This window comes from Herpailurus yagouaroundi, unplaced genomic scaffold, assembly GCF_014898765.1.
Source record: "Herpailurus yagouaroundi ecotype Mexico unplaced genomic scaffold, PumYag 165, whole genome shotgun sequence".
Taxonomy (NCBI): Eukaryota; Metazoa; Chordata; class Mammalia; order Carnivora; family Felidae; genus Herpailurus; species Herpailurus yagouaroundi.
The window spans coordinates 9,632,692-9,654,497 of NW_024412406.1; the positions used below are offsets into that span (position 1 = coordinate 9,632,692).

The following is a 21,806-nucleotide window of genomic DNA, read 5'->3' on the forward strand; positions in this document are numbered from 1 at the left end:
ATATATGCAGATAAGTTAAAGGGTTCACTAAAAATGAATTTTTTTAATATCTACTAAAAGAACAGCACAACAAGTAAAACAGAAACCTACAAAAGTATTTGTTATTTATAAAGATCAAAAGCATTCTTATACATGAAACTGAGACGCTAGAGTCAATTTCCAAAAAATAAGAGTGAAGTAAACTTTCCTCTTCCCTCACTCACTCTCAAAGATATATTTTACAGTTTTCAGGTACCAGCTACTAAAGGAATTTTGATTTTATTAAATCCATTATAGCTTCCAATTAACCATTTTTCTATACTGACTTAATAAGTTAGTTAATATTAACAGAACCTTTTTTATTCGTAGGGTAAATGGGGGGTTATGAAATCTTAGAAATTTTGAGAGATTCTGTAAAAATCAGTTAATTTAGTCTCTTACAAGTTGGGACACTATTTTTTTGTATCGCTCATAATTACTCAGTAATATTTCCTTGCTTCTGTGTGCGTGTGTGTGTGTGTGTGTGTGTGTGATAGAGAAAGAGAGTGAGAGAGATCACTATTTCTTGAGGTGGCCCATCATGCATTGTTTTCAAATACACTTCAGCTTTAGATGATATCAAATAGGGCTCCAATGAACTGTACTCCTCAGTCCACTGGATTTTTGAAAATCCGCTGAGCCAGTGATTTGCATTTGTGTTTTCATCATAACCTATCTGGTATGTCTTTTATTTCCTTTAATTTGTTTTAAGGTTTTGTTTTGTGTTTTTGTCTTTTTTGTTTTTTGTTTTGGGGGGAAGACATTAAAGCGACAACAGTGGTTTCTTATTCATGCTGCAACAAATTTACACTCATTGATTACATGTAAATATGTGTTACAGGTAACAAGATGGGCTGGATTCAGTCATCACATCAACTGCATATATTTAAAAACCATAGTAAGAAGCTCACATTTTTCATTCCACACCAGATTTATTCTCCTTAGAATCAAGCAGATCTGGGCGTCAAGGTGGCTGTCCTGCTCTTCAGGTTTACAAACTTCAGTTATGTACTTCAACCCTCCAAGCAATAGGTTTCTTCATTTATAAGGGAAAGACAATAATACCTCTCTTACGGGGTTGCCGTGAGGATTGAGACACTGTGTGTGTGACAATGGCCATTTTGTCTCCCAATATCAGCCTCCCAGAGCGGTGCCGTTTTAGTTGGCACAAGGCTTATCACCTAAAGACTGCTCTTGCAGGGTCCCTGGGAACTAGAGGCAGGCATATGCTAAAATTCAAGTCAATGGATGACTACCAGATTGTTTTATGAGAGAGAAGGCAGGGTTTCTCTTGGTCGAGCCACTGTGTTAAGGGTTTCCTTTTTTACCATTTATCCTGTATCTTGATTGGTAAAACAAACATGTTTTACGTTAAAATACATCTTCAAATATAGGCAGGATTACAAGGAATAGCCAGTCAGCCTTGGCATGACTATAATTTTCTAAGCTTAAGATAGAGGTGTATTTAACTGTGGGCCAAAAAGATGCTTCTTAGCCACTGGATATCCACAAGTGATTCTTCAAATAAATATTTCCTATTTTATAGCAACTGCTTTATTTTTCTAACTTGCAAGTTTGAAATTGATAAAAAAAAAAATGGTTCATTTTACACTGATCTGGAATTGCTGATCTGCCTACCATTCTTAGTCACAAAAGAACACTCAGTTCTGCATCACATCACAATGAAGCAATTATTTATAAATTTAAATTAATATCGAGACAACAAATGAAAGTAGTACATAAGATTCAACTGGTTCCAGAGCAGTGCAAGGGAAGTTGGAAAAATATACTATACAAACATATTGAAACTCAGATATGCATTATTTGCATCTGAAAGTTTTAAACAATAGCAACAACAAACAAAATGAGCATATAAACAAGAAAAGAGGATACCATCTTACAACAGCACCATGAAGAAGCCTTGGCTAAGAGTTTGCCAAAAGTACTATCCTGAGTTATTTTAAGACCAACAAGTTTTCACATTTACGCAGTGCCATTCAGGAGTAAACATATTCTCACAATTGCTTTTGTTTGGAGAGAGGCTGGTGTGAAATCACTGAAGCTTGGTTTGCGGCTATTTTGTACTGTTCTTGTCCAGAGCCTTGTGGTGGGGAAGGGAGTGGGGTCTCAGGAGTTGCTAAAAAAGAATCAGAGAATTGTATGTGATGGTGACAGTCACCTTGGCCCGGCCTAGAAAGCCCTGCATGACACCCATATGCATTATTCCACTTTGGAGATATTATCATATATATGAAGATCATATATAAAGTATGATTAATCCGTTATGAGCTCACTGAGGTGCTATTGGAGTTGCACTGCCCTCTGCCCTCCCAGATAGCATCCAAACGGAATAGAGATGCTTAAACGTCTTCATAGTCACTCAACAGTCACGTACTGTCTTTCTTAATAGCATTTATGAGCATTTGATTTTCTCACAAACCCAGCAGAAAAAAAGTTAATGAAGAGTATGAACAGAATGCCAGGTTGTTGTTTTTTTTTCAAATCTTTGAAAACAACTGTACAACTTTTACAATGAAAAATGCACATAAAATATATTTGGTTTGGATTCCACTGACTCAAACATAATAGACAACATAAAAAGTTAAGACATTTTGCAAGTGCTTTGAAACCTATATCGGAATTAAAAACATCTGAAAAATACTGGCATTTTGCTTCAAAATTATTCTATTACAGTTGAGCTCACCCATCCCTTCCTCATCAAAGAGCAAGCCCAAGTAATTGAAAAAAGAAGTTACAGTGTGAATACTTCATTGTCTAGAATAGTATTTCCTCCTATTGCAAACTTTTACTATATTATAAAATAATCTGGGAGCTATCTTAGATTTTTAATTTTTTTTTTTAATTTTTTTCAACGTTTTTTATTTATTTTTGGGACAGAGAGAGACAGAGCATGAACGGGGGAGGGGCAGAGAGAGAGGGAGACACAGAATCGGAAACAGGCTCCAGGCTCTGAGCCATCAGCCCAGAGCCTGACGCGGGGCTCGAACTCACGGGCCGCGAGATCGTGACCTGGCTGAAGTCGGACGCTTAACCGACTGCGCCACCCAGGCGCCCCAGATTTTTAATTTTTTAAAACTTGAAATATTTTAATATTCACATTGGTTTTAATTCCATATTTAACAGAACGAATAGAAAATGTTTGATAATCAGCCTGAGGCACTGCAAACTGTATAGACTTTTTTTTCAAAATAGCTTTTAAAAATTGATACAAAAATAAGAACACTTCCTTTTTGCCTGATCTTTCACATATTGACTTTATATTATTAAATATGGTTGGAAACAACAATTTACATAGAGTTTAATTAACAAAAGAATAACCATATTTGCTTTAAAATTTTTTTTCTGGATATTTGGGATGAATCTAAGACTGCCAGGACCTGCTCTAAAAGGCCAGGAAAATACACATGAACTTAAATTTATTTTGTGTGTATGTGTAATGTTTTGTTTTGCATAAAATATAAACTCTTCCAAATAGGTGCTAACAGAGGAAATTTTTCCTTTACAAATGGATTCTCATAAATATTATGTTGAAAGAGGTAAAATAAAAATGAGAAATGTGATGTGATTTTAAATAGACTAGGGTCAGCAAATATGCTTTTAAAAGTACTAGAAAACAGCCTGGGTGGCGCTGTCGGTTAAGCGTCCGACTTCAACCAGGTCACGATCTCGCGGTCCGTGAGTTCGAGCCCCGCGTCGGGCTCTGGGCTGATGGTTCAGAGCCTGGAGCCTGTTTCTGATTCTGTGTCTCCCTCTCTCTCTGCCCCTCCCCCGTTCATGCTCTGTCTCTCTCTGTCCCCCCCCCCCCCCAAAAATAAATAAACGTTAAAAAAAATTTTTTTAAAAAAAAAGTACTAGAAAACTAACATTTAAAAAGTACAAGATTCAACCACCAGCAGAATTGTTAAACGTTCTTGCCAGCCAATGCCTATAATGTTTAATATGTTGTTAAAGTGTTTTGTTTTCTGGGTTTATGAATAACTAATCCCTAAGAGAGATGACGTTGGACTTGCCCTGTCTGCTCTTGACTATGAAAGGAACATGGTAACATTTGCTTTCCAAGGATGGTCCCAAATTGATGTCTTTCAAACACATTTCAAGTTCTGTTTCCATAATATGAGTTATGTTTTAACAATTTTATTTCTGCCTCTATCATGTAATCAAAGAACTTTGTGTTTCAGACACTATTTACACATAGGTTTACCAGGGGCTGTATCTAAAAGGCAACAGGGATAATCCCCATTTCTGTGGCCTCCACTTTCCCTACACCACTAGGTAGCAGTCAGGTGGTACTCACTAAATTGTCACATTTGTTTGAACATTTCCATGAAACCACACTGTAATTAGTTACTGAGGGCTACTGTAAATTCAGTAGGTAATACAGACACACATAATAATTATATCACAATAACTCAAGGAATCTCAGTGAGTTAGCTGGTTTAGTGTTAAGAGGAGATAGATCAATGGTAAATGTGGGAATACTAAATATAAACTCAGAAACAATCCTAGGTATTTTGTCAAATACAGATTTTTATCTCTGGAGTAGCTTATGAAAAATAGAATTTTTGTTAAATCTGCAACATTATCATACTAACTTTGCTACTAACCCCTACTATTTATGTAATCATTTTAGTTCCAAAGTGTTTTCCCAGTGGCCCTCACTTTGCACAAATCTGACATGCATGGATTTCAGTTATTACAGCTTGGATAAATAGCACCAGTCTGGCAAAAACATGGCTCAAATTTCATTTAGCATGGTAACTCACAATTAACTGTGAGTAACTGCATAAATACAAACTTCACTGCTAACTCTTCGGTCTACATGAATCACCTCAGTAACAGATGTGTATTGTGATCAGTAACCAATCACATCACATCTTTAAGTCTGTCTGGGATGTCACTGAACATATTTTATTCAGTTCATGTACTGACAACTAAGTGTGTAGTTGTGTTGCCTCCTCATCTCCTAGTGATAAATTCTCATGACATTTTGCAAAAAAATGGACAATTAAAACAGAATTGGCAAAAATAAATAAAAGAAAAGAAGCAAAAAGTGACAATGCAGGAAGTGAATGGAACATGGATGGAGCTGCAGAAGAAATAGTTCCCCTGGGAATGCAGACACTGCTGCTCTTTGAGTCTCTAAATCTGCATTCTGTGAAATCTCGCTGTTTGCAATAACATGGATGGAGCTAGAGTGTGTTATGCTAAGTGAAATAAGCCAATCAGAGAAAGACAAATACCATATGATTTCATTCATATGTGGAGTTTACAAAACAAAACAGATGAACATATAACATGGGAAAGTGGGGGGAAGAGAAGAGAGGGAAACAAATCACAGGAGACTCTTAATGATAGAGAACAAACTGAGGGTTGATGGGGGGGTGGGGACATGGCTAGAAGGGTGATGGGTACTAAAAAGGGCACTTGTGATGAGCACTGGGTTTTGTGTGTAAGTGAGGAATTACTGAATTCTACTCCTGAAACCAATACTGCACTGTATGTTCACTGAAATTTAAATTAAAACAATAAAAATAAATCTGCATTCTGGGTCTTAGTGAAGGTAAAGTGATGGACATTAGTGAAAAAACTTCATATTAAATAATTTCTCAGAGATATTTCAGACATGGAAATTGCGAAGGGTAAAATCTTGGAAGCTGATCCAAACTTCCCAAAAGAGTAAAATTCATCAAGGCATAGAAAAGATGCTCACTTCCACTTGCAATGTAGAACAGAGGAAAGCAGGACGCACTGTTGAAACTATACTTCATAATTTTTTTACATATTTTTAAAAAATGTTTTTTTATTTATTCTGAGAGAGAAAGAGGGGACACAAAAGGGGAGGGGCAGAGAGAGAGGGAGAGGGAGAATCCCAAGCAGGCTTCACGCTGTCAGCACAGAGCCTGACGTGGGGCTCAAGAGTCAGACGCTTAACCAACTGAGCCATCCAGGCACTCCTTCTTGATAATTTTTTAACAAACAAACTAACAAACAAACAAACAAAAACATGTGAATTCTCATTGTATCTAATGCTTACATTACAGTGTCTTAAATAGATATTAGGATTATTATTATTCAGCTTCACTATAGAGTTACAACCTGTAGTTAGGAGAGTTCTTAATGTTTCAGCAAACACTTTTATTTATTCATTTTTAAATGTTTATTTTAAGATAGAGAGAGAAAGGGAGAAAGCATGAGCATTCACACACACACACACACACACACACACACACACACGTGAGAACAGGGAAGGGACAGAGAGAGAGAGGGAGAGAGAGGATCGCAATCAGGCTCCGTGCTGTCAGTGCAGAGTCCAACATGGGGCTTGATCTCACAAACCATGAGATCGTGACCTGAGCTGAAACCAAGAGTCTGATGCTTAACCAACTGAGCCACCCAGCCACCCCGCAAACATTTTTAAAGGTCACAATCAACTATAATTTTCCTATTGATTATTAAGATTTCCTTGCACACTTCCAGCTTGCACAGTCCTTTTCACAGCCCTGCACTACCAGGCCAAACCAGGACTGCCTGTACATTCTGTTTTATGCACTCACATCCAATTTTAGGGAGCAAACTCATGATCCCTAGGAGAACAAGGACTTGCTGAATATCACAATCTCCCACAGTGGAGTCCTACAGAGGAAACTGCACCTAAATTTTGCTATTGCTGAGTACTGATAGATTCTTTCCCCAAATTCCACTTTTTCTTAATTAAGTTCAAAAAATATTATGGTTGGCAAAATACTTACAGATCTGGTCTGTATGAACCAGTGTTGACATGGGACCTAAAAGTATAGTTTGTCCGGTTAATGGATCTTGAGACAAATGTGGGTGCACCGGATGATGGAGATGGCTGGCGTCACTGGAAGCACCTACAGAAGATAAAAAGATGCTTGCGTTAGTGACATTTAATCAGCGACAGCAAGTTTACCTTGCAACACATGCTTTGATTGACAGCTTGAATATTGCTATTTTTGCAAAGTGCTTTTTGGGATTTCAAAAATAAATTAATAGAACTGCTGCCATATTAAGGACAATGTCAGCTTTCACTGTGCATTGGCTAGATTAATGTTGTATCATGTTATGTTGTATATTAATAATGGACCTTGTGTGCTGTTTCCTGGAATCATTAGGTTTGCTGCCTGTTGTTAAGGCAATTCCAAGAATCACTTACCTCAAGTTTATAGTATTTGGGATCACACTAATAGCATAAACAACTTTTATTTCAGAAAGATGTCATTAGAAACACATTAAGCACCAGAAAACTAAAACTAAACTAAACTAAAATAAAATAAAGTGATTTTACAAGGAAATTTAATTTAGATCAGAACACAAAATAAATGATTTCTTAACTTATTCCTGACATTTATTGCAGCAATGAAATCTCATTTTTCCCTTCTCATTGTGTTATGTCAATTAATTATTTCAGGAGCAAAGTGTTTAGTTTTAAGGTATTTACTAGAAATATTTTTAGGTTCTGTTGCAATGCTGGTATCCTTGAGCTTTTAAAGGAGTCATGGCATAGAAAAATATAATACACCCCTAGGAGTCCTAAAAATAGAAAATCCATTTCTATTCACCATATTTGAAAGGATAGAAACTGAGGCAAGAAGAACTGCGGGGGACAAAGATGGCAGAGACTAGTAAGAATGAGGATTTCAATATGTTCAAGTATTTTTGTCTCCATCAAATGGGTTTTGGAGACTTTCTAAATGTTAAAAAAAACAAAATGAATCCACTATGTCACAGACAAAATATAAATAGATTCTGCTCCAGAAACCAGTACTACCTATGTATGCTAACTAACTTGAATTCAAATAAATAAAATAAAATAGAAAAACTTGGAAGAAGATAAACAAACAAACAAGTCAACCTATTACAGACTGCAATGCTAATAAATAATAAATTCTTAAATGTACTCACCACCTAGTAACATTTCCTGAAGTAAGTTGTCAATTTTAACCATCCCAAAAAGTTTAACGAACTGTATTTGCTCAATCATTTGCCAGGTGATGCTCTGCAGCGTGGGCAGGAGCAAGAGCAGCTCTCCAAACCTCCCCCGGGAGTCATATTGCCTGTCATTGATGTAGTCCTCCAAACTGAGCTGCACTTGGAACCGCATGTTCTTAATCTTTACCGGGTCGCTTAGCCCTTTTGCATCTAAGAAAGGAAGAAAAGGGGCAATCTAAGAGATCGCATCTTGCTAGAGTGTGAGAGAAAATATTCCAATATTAAATAATGGTTAATTTTCATTTTAATTGTTGTTTAATGGAAATCTGAAAACAAACCTGGATCAAAAAATACAATTGCCTTCAAACAAGCATATTCATTGTCATCAATCTGAATTTCTTGAAATGGTCGTACCAACTCGTCTAGAACCCGGTTGGCCACGCGGCTGATCTCAATTTCACTGCTGTTGCGGTGAATTACGTAGTTGTTTCCTAGGAGGAAAAAAAAAAAAAAGATCAGCACACCCCAACAAAAGATTGTCGGATATGATTTAAGTTTTCATAAATAAATATTTTAAACGGTTCTTCCCTTGAAGGAATAGGAATAGTACTTTCTTTCAGTAGTGGATTGGAAGAATAAATATTGTTAAAATGTCAATACTGCAAAGCTCTCTACACATTCAATGCAATCCCAATCAAGTTGCACGAGCATTCTTCTCGAAGCTAGAAAAGGCAATCCTAAAATTTGTATGGAACCACAAAAGACCCCGAATAGCCAAAGTAATTTTGAAGAAGAAGACCAAAGCTGGAGGCATCACAATCCCAGACTTTAGCCTCTACTACAAAGCTGTAATCATCAAGACAGCATGGTATTGGCACAAAAACAGACACATAGAACAATGGAATAGAATAGAAACCCCAGAATTAGACCCACAAAAGTATGGCCAACTAATCTTTGACAAAGCAGGAAGGAATATCCAATGGAAAAAAAGACAGTCTCTTTAACAAATGGTGCTGGGAGAACTGGACAGCAACATGCAGAAGGTTGAAACTAGACCACTTTCTTACACCATTCACAAAAATAAACTCAAAATGGATAAAGGACCTGAATGTGAGACAGGAAATCATCAAAACCCTAGAGAAGAAAGCAGGAGAAAACCTCTCTGACCTCAGCCACAGCAATTTCTTACTTGACACATCCCCAAAGGCAAGGGAATTAAAAGCAAAAATGAACTATGGGGACCTCATCAAGATGAAAAGCTTCTGCACTGCCAAGGAAACAATGAAGAAAACTAAAAGGCAACCGACGGAATGGGGAAAGATATTTGCAAATGACATACCAGGCAAAGGGCCAGTATCCAAAATCTATAAAGAACCCACAAAACTCCACACCCAAAAAACAAATAATCCAGTGAAGAAAAGGGCAGAAGACATGAATAGACACTTCTCTAAAGAAGACATCCAGATGGCCAACAGGCACATAACAAGATGCTCAACATCACTCGTCATCAGGGAAATACAAATCAAAACCATACGCAGATACCACCTCACGCCAGTCAGAGTGGCTAAAATGAACAAATCAGGAGACTTATAGATACTGGAGAGGATGTGGAGAAACGGGAACCCTCTTGCACTGTTGGTGGGAATGCAAATTGGTGCAGCCGCTCTGGAAAACAGTGTGGAGGTTCCTCAAAAAATTAAAAATAGATCTACCCTATGACCCAGCAATAGCACTGCTAGGAATTTACCCAGGGGATACAGGAGTGCTGATGCATAGGGGCACTTGTACCCCAATGTTTATAACAGCACTTTCAACAATAGCCAAATTATGGAAAGAGCCTAAATATCCATCAACTGATGAATGGGTAAAGAAATTGTGGTTTATATACACAATGGAATACTATGTGGCAATGAGAAAGAATGAAATATGGCCTTTTGTAGCAACGTGGATGGAACTGGAGAGTGTTATGCTGAGTGAAATAAGCCATACAGAGAAAGACAGATACCATATGTTTTCACTCTTATATGGATCCTGAGAAACTTAACAGAAGACCATGGGGGAGGGGAAGGAAAAAAAAAAAAAAGGTTAGAGAGGGAGGGAGCCATAACATAAGAGACTCTTAAAAACTGAGAACAATCTGAGGGTTGATGGGGGGTGGGAGGGCGGGGAGGGTGGGTGATGGGTATTGAGGAGGGCACCTGTTGGGATGAGCACTGGGTGTTGTATGGAAACCAGTTTGACAATAAATTTCATATTAAAAAAAAAAAGAAAGAAAAACTTAAGAACACGTCAAGGATAAATGACATTGATAATATGATCACATGCATTTTAACAGACTCAGTCACTAGTGATAACACGAAAGTGCAGACTAATAACAAGCTAATAATTGACAGGAGAGAAACAAAATATAATGATTACCCTTCCACTATGTCAGTTATCTATTAGTGTCTTAATCATTTATGAGTGTAACACAAAACCTAAAGAAACTTTCTTGCTTACAGTGGATAAAAAGAGGACTCCTTTAGTGGTCTAGGTATATGTAGGTGTAACAACTTTTGAAACACAACTTTAACAGGCCTAAGTAGATGAATTCAAGAAAGTTCAGAAATTGAACAGAGACTAGACTCCCTAATCCCTAAGGATGCTCCAATTTAGAATGTCTCTGGCTGTATGTGACAAATAGTATAGCTTCAAAAATATTAGAAACTAGAAGTTATTAGAGCTCCTAAGATAACAGCTAAATTGTTATTTTCTGATTTTATAAGAAGTCAATATTCTGAATTCTTTCATTGCAGGCAAAGACAATCTTCAGTGTAACAACATGTAAAAAGATCTAAAAAAATATAGACTTGCTCTTATGAAAAGTTAGTTTACCTAATTATTCAGGGTAAAACAATTTAGAAATAGGTAGCAAATACATTTGAGTTTTTAAGTATACTGTATTCAATCTATAATGAGAGCAGTATTATAGCAGTCTTATAAATGCAGGAGAGTGTTTAATAGAATCTAAGAGCATGGTCTCTGCAGTCACATTATGTGGTTTAGAATCCTGGCTCTATCCCTTACTGGCTTTGTGACCTTAAGTTAACTTTCTCTGCCTGCATTTCTTCACCTGCAGAATAAAAGTACGTACCTATCCCTTAGGGTTATCATGAGGATTAAATGAGATAGCATGTATTTATATGTAAAGCACTTAGAGAATGCATCTTGCATAGTAAGTCCTACGCAAGATGTAAGTAAGATATTAGCTATATCTATTATATTAGCTATATCATATTATATGTGAAAAATATATCATATTTTATTTATTCCTATTTTGGGTTAAAATATCTAACACAAAGACATATTGAGCAATCTAGTCATCATTTCACACAGCCAGAGAGAAGTGGAGATAACAATCATTACAGCCATCTCAACTCTCTCAACAGGAAAACTAATTTTAAAAGGTAAGTAAGGTGGGTGGATGGAAGCAATTGCTTAAGGAAGACAAAAGCTTTCCCTTGTGTCTTCTTCCCCCATTCAACCTGCCATCCTACTTTGTCTCTTCCAGCACTACTACTTAACTATCAGGATTTTCAGACATAGTCACCAAATAATTTTTTTAACTTGGGATTTTGCATCATATCATAGGCAATGAGATCATAGGAAATAGACATGTTCCTTGGAAGTGTATAAAACAAGTTACAAGTATTAAGCAGCCACTGAAGGAGTTGGAAACAACACTGAGACTCCAATAAAGTGGTCACATAAATCACCAGTTATTTGTCCTGATAGGATTTAAAGATACTTCATTATTATGTTTATTGAGCAACATTTCTCTTTTATTTTTAAATCTTTTCCCTCCAGTTTTATTGAGAAATAATTGACATACATCACTGTATAAGTTTAAGAAGGACAGCATGACAGTTTGATTTACATATATTGTGAGATGATTACCATGGTAGGTTCAATTAATGTCCATCTTCTCATGGATACAACGAAAACAGAAGGAAAAAAATCCCCTTGTAATGAAAATGCTTAGAATTTATACTCTTAACAATGTCCACACATATTATACTGCAAGTGTTAGCTCTAGTCATCATGTTGTACATCATATCCATAGTATTTATTTGACTTGTAACTGGAAGTTTGTACCTTTTATATTTTTAATTTTTTTTTTAATGTTTTATTTATTTTTGAGACAGAGAGAGACAGAGCATGAACAGGGGAGGGGCAGAGAGAGAGGAAGACACAGAATCAGAAGCAGGCTGCAGGCTCCAAGCTCTGAGCCATCAGCCCAGAGCCCAACGCGGGGCTCGAACTCATGGACCGCGAGATCGTGACCTGAGCTGAAGTCGGACGCTTAACTGACTGAGCCACCCAGGCACCCCAAGGAAGTTTGTACCTTTTGACCACCATCTCCAACTTATATTTTTAAAAAATTTTCATGTTTATTTATGAGAGAGAGAGTCAAAGTGTGAGAGAGGAAGGGGAAGAGAGAGAGGGAGACACAAAATCTGAAGCCGGCTCCAGGCTCTGAGCTGTCAGCACAGAGCCCGATGTGGGGCTTGAACTCTCAGACCACATGATCATGACCTGAGCCAAAGTCAGATGCTTACCAACTGACCCAACCAGGTGCCCCTCTCCAACTCTTATTTTTAAATGTTAATGCACCCGAAACATCTCAATGCCCTCTGAACTTCGCTGCAATGAAGTCAAGGAAACATAGGGTCTTGAATGAGGATACAATTAATTAAATCCAATTTGTGAAATGAGAGTACCATTTGACAGTGTCTTGAATGCTTGCTACATACAGAATAGATCCTGTGTAAAGATGAAGCATGCATAATTTCTTCTTAAATTAAAAAAAAAAAAACTTACCCAAAAGCAAAATATCTTTATACACCATGGATCTCTTTGTCGCTCCAAGCAGTAAATGTTCCCCTGCGTGAGCTCTCAACAGTGCCACCTTAATGAAAAATTTCAAGTTTAACAATTAATTATAAAATATAATGATTAAAAGATGGTATAATATGTATCTGATTAATTCAGTGCTCTTTAAGCCTGGGACCTTTTTTTTTTTGGTTTTAATAACTATAATATTCATAGATGCTTGCCATCATTAAGCCTTCTATTTTTCTATTTCAGCATGTCCATAGAGTTTTACTTTTTATAATTCTAAAGCTTAGAAGTTAATACAAACAAACAAAATAGATCTGGAGTGAAATAGAATCAAACAGAGTTCAAATGCTGCCTGGTCGTACCTGTTGAATCTTAGATAAGTTAACCAGTATGTTTGGGACTCAATTGTTTTCATCTGTCAAATGGAGGTAGTGATAAAAATCTCAAAGGTAGTCATGAGGACCAAATAAGAAAACATATGTAAAAAACACTCTGTTATTACACATAATAGGCTGAATAAACAAAAGCAAAGCAAGGACTTGTGGCAAACTAAGAAGAGGATGGATAACCTCATTGCTGACACTTTGTAGACTGAAGCTAATTGCACTAAGCTTTCAACTGAACTTTATGCATATGCTCAACTACTTGCCATCACCTCTAGGAAGACTAAGAAGCATTCCAAATATAAAACATCAAAGTAATGTTTCTCCAATATCTTCATCATCTTACTAACTGGTCTGCTCATCCAAAAGGCTTGTTCACGTCAGAATCCAAAGCCCGTTTTGATTCCTTTCTAGTTGTACAGCAAATCCGGGTACTGCTTCTCCATAGCTACCACCCCAGCCCGAGCCTTTGCCATTCTTCATCTTGCCTGCCACAATGCGCTCCACAGAGCTAATAAGTTGATTCTTGCTTCCCTTCTGGTTCCTCCATCCTAAATCCTTCTTGACAGAGCTTCCCAGATAACTTTTGTGAAACAATAGTCACTATCATCCCTCTCCTGAAAACTCCTCACTGGTTTCTAATTGCCTTTACAATAAAACCCAAAGTCGTTAACAATGGCCTCCCAGGTAACAGCACAATGGTTTGTCCTCCCCCGCTCCTTCCCCCCGCCTTCTCTGATCTCAGCTTATGATATCCCTTGTTCTCTTGTTCTCTTTTCTCTGCACTCATTATTTCAACTTGCCTCAGAGCCTTTGAACATGCTGTTCCTATCCCTGGAATGTCTTGTCCTCAGATGTTGGTATGTTTGGTCCCTTGTCATTCAGGTCTCAGGAAAAGTCACTGATCCCCAATTTAAAGTATGTCTTGCCATTCCAACACAGTCATTCTACAACTCACCCCATTCCATTTTATAGAACTTATCCCCACCTAGAATTAACTTACTCATAATCTGTATCTTTTTTATTGTCTGTCTCTCCCAAATAGAGTGCAGACTTTATGAGAATCATGATGAGTCTGTATTTTTACTGCCAGATCGTCACAGAACCTAAAATGGAACTGTAGTCCCAATAAATATTCGTTTGATGAATTTTCTGAGTGAATTTAACTGATCTAGGATCAGTTTTAAAAATTGTTAAGTGGAGATAATAACATTTATGTCAGAGGTCCTGAGGGGATTCAATAAAATAATGTAATATTTAATGCAACTGAAAGCTACTTCTCTAATGCCTTAACCACACTGGACATTTGCCCGTCCGAGGCTAGTATTGTTATATTGTTAGTATTCAAGCGTCATTTAGCAAATAAAAACCATTTTTGACAGGTTACTAGATTTTAATTTTCCAATTTTTAAATCATTGCCTTCACACATAAGTCAGCAACTTTTAAAGAGGAGTGATAATAAAAATATAAAACTGATAAATAACGTAACCTACTTATATGGCTTGGGGTGAGACACGTATGTTTTAGCAATTTAGCATTATTCAGTCTGAAATAACCTTCTGAGCTTAGCTATCTTTATGACATGTCAATAACCATGACTCATACCAGGAAGGCAGTTACAGAACATTTTAAGAATGATTTCAGAATTCATAGTACTTTTTTATTTTTTTATCTTTTGGTCACCAGGATTTCACCTGTCCTAGAAATATAACTTCTGACTTCCTATGATCACTTTTTGTTCTGGTTGTATAAATATTTTGCCCTTCTCTGATTTTTAAACAATCAATATGCACCTTTCCCTTTAATTGTTTGTTTTTGTATATCAGTGATAAAGAACATGGCCAGAGGGTGTAAAACTATACACTGGGCATAATACATATCATGGTTTACTCAGTGTGGGGAATTAAAAATTTTCAAATTATATGCATCTACAAAATATTATAAACTATTTAAATGGAGGCATTAAAAATGAATCTGAAGCTAATAATCTCATTTTCACAGACTAGGAAATTAAAATTCTTAACTATTCATTAAAATGTCTTAATGTATATATGACAAAATACCAAAATATATGTATTAGGAAAAGTTTGTTGTGTCTGAAATACTATTGAAATCTGTAGACTTCAGAGCATGATTCTAGAGATGTTTTTGCCGAACCCATATTTTTATACAGTAAATGCTAGGATAGAATTGACAACATGAAAGGCAAAATTTTATGTTAATTGCATAGAGTTCCTACCAAGACACCAACACAACCTGTGAGGTTTCTGTCTAGGAGTGGCCTGGTATTTCCATGGAATTTTATATGGCGCCTTCCAAGATACACCAAGACACGAGAGTATACCTTTTCCCTCCCAGACATTTGTCTCACAATGGCAGTTACTTGCTATCCTGTTTTTCTTCTTCACTTAAGCTTTTTCAACTCCAAGAGGGAAGATCAGTGTCTTCCTCAACTTCACCCAATTAATAAATTTGCAAGACCCCTAACACAGAAGTTAAACAGTTGTGCCTCTTAATAGAACAAGGTGACTGGACAAGAAAGCCAATCTTTCCCTCACAAGATAATTTAACTTGTCAACTCTGGTAAACCTATTTTAAATATAATTTAAAAAACACATAAACTGGGCAAAGTTCAAAAATCATTTCTGAAAGCATTCGTAAAATCTTTAACTTATACCTGGTCATCCAGCGGTAACTCACAGAAGGCGGGGATATATTTAGCCCATTCCACCAAGACTAAGAGCTGCTGCTTCATAGATTCGCAGACATCACTGATACTTGCAATTTTCTTAACATTTATGTCAGTGCTTGCTCCAGGGCTTGAGATTGAGATCTGGCATTAAGAAGATTACATTAATTTATCATTTCAAATAACACCTGAGTACCATTTCTCTTTTTTCTATGATTCCAATAAGTAAACACCTTTGAAGTGGACACTATCATTGCCACAGTATCTTGAAATATATGAAACATTTTAAAATTGAGAAAAAAAAATACCAAGCAGTACAAGTTAAATTGAAAACATTCACTGCACAGTACCATGGCTCTGGGAGCACTACCTTCTTTTACTGGCAAACCCATAAAATAAGTTACTCAACTTTCAGGGAGTTTCCTAATTCAAAATGACTATACAGGAAGATATGCAGTATTCACCTGAAATACACTCTGCGATTTTATTTTTAATTAAAAAATGATATTTCCACTAAGAAAGCCCACCTTTAACTTTTAAAAATATCCGAAGAAAACTTTTCCAGTGGATACAGTTTACCAAACTGAGGAGAAAAGATTTAGATGACAAGCCAAAACTGCAGTAAATAAAAGCCCATCAACATAAAACTAAGAAACCACCTTTTGACTCAGCAACATTGAAAAGCTTAACATGGAATGAAAAAGTTTTCAAACTATATATAATTTTGAACTATATAAAATATAAGTGGCTTCCAAATGCTTTTCTACTAAAGAAAGTCTCTTTCTAAAAGTCCTTATAAACTTAATTTTTGAATATGTGTCTGCGTGGTATACATGTCTTTCTATGTGTATGTTTATTTCCTCACAGCTTCCCTTTAAACCATTTCATAAATGCTCTATACGACTATCAAGTAATCTTCAAATACTGATGATAATGGTGATGTTAGCCTCATCATACTACTCTCATGCTATTAAAAACGAAAGTAGTTGCACTGACTCGTTATAGGACCTGATTAATAGTTAGCTATTTCATAATTTGCTTTACAATAGAAAAATACCATTAACTTTTCTAATGCGGCAATGCCAAAATAAACTGTCTTCAAAAGGTTTCTTCATCTTAATTTTAAACGATTTATTTTTATGTATATAACTAATGACAGACATTTTTTAAACTTTGGAACTGATATTCTCATTCTAGAAGTTTAAAATAATAAACTCTTCCTCCATTGGCTTCTGAATTCTGGCTCTTCTCTTAAATACTTGTTTCCAAAGCTGATGCCAAGATGAGTTCTGGAGTCCAGAAACCATTTTCAAGGAAGCAAGCTCTGATGATAGGTCTCAACCAAACTCCCAAAAAGCCATAGTAACCAATTTTACAGATTTAATCAGTGAAACAAGACAGTGCCCCCAGAACACTGTGCTCCTCATTCAGAATTTTAAATCAACCTCATAAGCTAACTTTTATTAAACAATAGTGCACTGAAATGCATTTCGGTTTTTGTTTTTTTTCTGTTTAAAAACAGGAAGTTGTCCAGGGAAAGTCAAAATTAAGTCAACAGTCCACCTAATACTTTCAAAGTAAAACTGCAACTGATTTAAGTAGTGAGCACATGTAAAGGAACGTAGATTATTTTACAATTATGCCTAAACAGACATTTGATTCTTTTAAACAGGATTGAGTACCGGTGTGCATTGCATACCTGGCGAGACCGAATTTCTGCCTGTGCCAGTGTGTTAATGGAGGGGATGTTGCTGCCATCAAATGTGCTCCTTCTGGTGCTTATTCGATCACGTTCATTTTGCACAGCTAGGGAAGAAAATCACAGTATTCACTGGTCAGTTCTCTTCAGTCCGCGTCAGGACATAAGTTTAAAGATTAAAAAATAGTAATAAAAAGTAAAAATGGATATTTCTTAAAGACCGGGGAAGGGGTTAAGACAGAGGGGAAGTATGACTGAAAATATGTTTCATTCTGTACTGCTTTTAAAAAAGTAGAAAGCCAGGCCTGTCAATAGAGCTCATAAAATACTGCCTTTTGAAACTTCATGGTTGCATGCGTGTCACAAAGTGTTGGGTCAGCCAGTTCAGCCACGCTGTATAACAGGATGACTTTCCATTCTCTCAAAGTTAATAAAACCATAAGATAAGTAGATGAAGAGTATCGCCATAAGATTGACCAAGTCAGAGAGTGTATCCACTGTTAGAAGATATGAGTCATAGATTTTGAAACTTCATATTCATTTTTTTTTCCCTTAAACACTAGCCAAAATGGAAATTAAATTTATTTAGTGAAGGTGAATTTAAGCTTGCAGTCTTATAATCTCTTGTGAAACCATGTTCTTGGGACAGTTTACTAACATTAATAAAGCAAAAATTGCAGCAAGGGGTCTCTCCCGAGAAGAATGAGGTTTTGAACATCAGCATTTTGGAAAGATGAAGACTTCTTAAGTATTATACAAAAAGCTTCTAAGAGAGAGCCAAATTCCTTATTGAAAACTACATTTTAAACATAAGCAAGAGTGAACAAGGGAGTATTACCTTGTATACGTGTCATACAAAGAAAAATACAAGTCAAATATCAAAGTTAGTGTTTAAAACTTAGGAGATAAATTTATCTTCTGTTAACCAAAAAGAACAAAAACAAGGCCTATAGTCCTTAAATCTTTTTAGATCAATATGCTACTCTGTATTGCTGGAGAGCTAAGACATTAAACTATCAGAATTTTTTATGCAATTATTCTCCTTAATACTAAAGAGATTCATCAGTTCCTATGCCAAAATCTACTATCTACCCAAACGTACTATTAACCACCAACTCATTAATTTGGAAGAGAATAATACTGGACTTTTGCCTTTAAGAGTGAGCAGTGTTTAAGTTGGAGTGAATCATTAATATTTTATTTTAAAATCATATTTACTGGTAGCTTACTCCTTTTTTTCTCCCACAGAAATTGTCATTGATTTGTAGCCCAGACTGACTCATGTGGAAATGCATATGTGGAGATAAAAAATTAAAATGTAAGCTATGATTTTATGAATTTCATTTACATGATCAACCCTTGGAAACATGCCAAAAGAAATTCTGAACATTTGTAATCTTCTTACTGCTATCATTTTTGACATAAAACCATGTTTATATATGTTTCCATCTAACTAACTTTGATATTATGCTATTACTGTAAATAAGAGAAATATATCTATTTTGAAACCCAAAAGCTACTTCCTAGTCTATTTAGGAAAAAAAAAAAACAACAAGGCATTATTCTATGAGCAATAGAAGACATGATTTAACTATTTTTGAAAGTAATTTTATTTCAAAACCTGTACACTCTTAAAGGAAATACAGGATGGAGACTTGCTTATACTTTTGTAGGAGTAATGCTGGGGTTCATGTAGAAATAGGTGAAGTTGACTGACAGAGTATATAATTAATCCCATAAACTACTGAATATGCCATTAGAGATAAGTCATTTTGTAATGACAAAGTGCTTCTCCCTTAGTTCTATACACTTTATTTTGCCTTTTTTTTTTTTGAGATTAGCAGTCTGAATGAAACTAATGGAATTTTTTGTCTCTTTAAAATATTGTGACAAAGGAAAAATGAGTTATGTTCAAGATAGGTATACTTCTGTAGTGTATTAACCTGATTTAATTTTTATGGTTTGTAAAATAGTTCTGAAAAATATTTCTTTGTCTATGATAGGCATAAGCCTGTGACAAAACTGAATAAGCACAAAATCTTGCAGAGGCTCATCCCAACAAATCCCCCAGATTTGTTTCTGAATTAACCATATTTAGGGGGCATGCCTGCGTGGCTCAGTCGGTTAAGCACTGGACTCTTGATCTCTGCTCAAGTCTATCTCACAGTTGGTGAGTTCAAGACCCATGTCGGGCTCTGTGCTAAGGGAGGCTGCTTGGGGATTCTCTCTCTTTCCCTCTCCCTCTGCCACTCCCCCATTTGTGCTTGCTCTCGCTGTCTCTCTCTTCTCGAAATAAATAAATAAACATAAAAAATAAATAACCATATTTAGAATGTAGGATAGTATAATCAGATTATTTACTATGTTTGAAATGCAATTAATGCACACTAAAATAGAGTATCTACTCCATTGTCTCTGTTCCTCAATAGAATGTAAGCTCCCTGAGAGGAAGGACTCTTTTTTTCTGTTATGTTCACCGCTGCAGCCTTAATGCCATGAACAATTTTTAGAAAGAAGTGCTCAATAAATATTTCTTAAATAAACAAATGAATGAGCAAAAAGCTCATGTTTAGTCAACGTTGATGAAATGAATATATTCAGTTGCTATTGACAATAAATATGTGTTTAAAAATACATTTGTAACTTCAACCTATTAATCAATTTTGACATTATCTTTGGAACGTGGTATTGGAATATTATTTAGATGATAATTTTGTTTCCAGGGATAAGACAGTAATAGAGATAATAGTTTCTAGAATCAGACAGTCATCAGAGACTAGGTGTCAGTGTTCTTGGGTAAATTCTTACACTCAAGGAATTATAGATTCTTCATTTAGGCAATTCAGAACACAGGTGAAAAGGTTATTGTGATTAAATGAAGATGTATATTTTTTAACACTTTTGCTTAAATAATTGTCATTATTATACTATATATTATTACCTTCTTTTTTCATTCCTGCTCTAAAACACTTTCTTAATCGACAATATCTACATTGATTCCTTTTGTCCTTGTCAACAACACATTGCCGACTGAACCTATAACATCAAACAAAGAAAGATTAGCTTGCAACTATTTATTTATTCAAAAAACACACAAATAAACAGATAAATAAAACTTGAATAAGTATGGTCAAGTGTGGCCCAAAAGGAAGAATGTATAAGAACAATTACCTGCGACATTTCCAGTCAGTGATCAGCATGTGCATGGAAATGCCCATCAGCTGATGAACAGATCAATAAAATGTGGAAATAAAGGCCTCACCTCTCATGCAGTCTTTACAGTAAAATAAAACCGAATGATATCTCACTTCTCCCCAGTATACATTACCACTTCAATCATGAGTCATGAAAGCCAAATCTGGTTTAAAAATCTTTGACATGTGAATTCTAATTGCTTATTACTAAATGGTTTCAGTGTAATGGAGAATATATCAGGACTTCATTCCTCTGCTCCTTTCATGCTTTGCTCTCTTTAAATATTTTCCTATTAATTTTAAATGTGCCTCACATGCAATTGAAATTGCTCTAACTGCTCAGTTACATAACCAGAGGCACAGCATTGAGCGTAGTCTCTGTATAATTGGGTACTACCTCACACTCACTAAAATGGCTATAATCAGGGGGAAAAAAACGAAAAAACAGACAATAACAAGTGTTGATGAAGATGTGGGGAAAACTGGAGCCCTCATACTTCGCTTTTTTTTTTTTTAATACATTGCTTTTTGTAATATAAAATGATGGAGCTGTTTGGGAAGAAAGTTGGGTAGTTTTTTGAGAAAAGTTAAACGTTAGAGTTACTCTATGACCCAGCAATTACACTTCTGGGTATATACACAAAAGAATGAAAGCATATGTTCACACAAAAACTTGTACATAAATGTCCACACCACCATTATTCATAATAGCCAAAGTGCAGGGACAGACCAAATGCCCATCAGCCGATGAACAGATCAATAAAATGTGATACACAGACACGATACCTATTATTGTTTGGCAATAAACAGGAATGGAAGACTGATGTATGTTACAACACAGATGAACTTTGAAAACACTATGCTAAGAGAAAGAAGTCAGACACAAAGGCTACATATTATATCCAGGCATACCTGAGACAGACTACTGTTTCATACCACCACAATAAAGCAAGTATCATAATAAAGTGAG

The 21,806-nt window shown here is 35.8% G+C and overlaps 1 protein-coding gene across 2 annotated transcripts in view; it reads right to left on the bottom strand.

The window, feature by feature from the left end:
* Positions 1 to 371: 371 nt before the first annotated feature.
* The window catches only part of HNF4G (hepatocyte nuclear factor 4 gamma), a 136,621-nt gene continuing 115,186 nt past the window's right edge, over positions 372 to 21,806 (bottom strand). For both annotated transcript variants that reach the window (XM_040487560.1, XM_040487559.1), the window contains 8 exons: positions 20,584 to 20,678; positions 17,643 to 17,749; positions 15,932 to 16,087; positions 12,850 to 12,937; positions 8,328 to 8,480; positions 7,963 to 8,199; positions 6,789 to 6,911; positions 372 to 2,155 (listed from right to left, as the gene is read on the bottom strand). In XM_040487560.1, the coding sequence (XP_040343494.1) occupies positions 2,034 to 2,155; positions 6,789 to 6,911; positions 7,963 to 8,199; positions 8,328 to 8,480; positions 12,850 to 12,937; positions 15,932 to 16,087; positions 17,643 to 17,749; positions 20,584 to 20,678 (1,081 nt within the window). In that variant the 3' untranslated portion in view covers positions 372 to 2,033. The remainder of the gene's footprint in view (positions 2,156 to 6,788; positions 6,912 to 7,962; positions 8,200 to 8,327; positions 8,481 to 12,849; positions 12,938 to 15,931; positions 16,088 to 17,642; positions 17,750 to 20,583; positions 20,679 to 21,806) is intronic.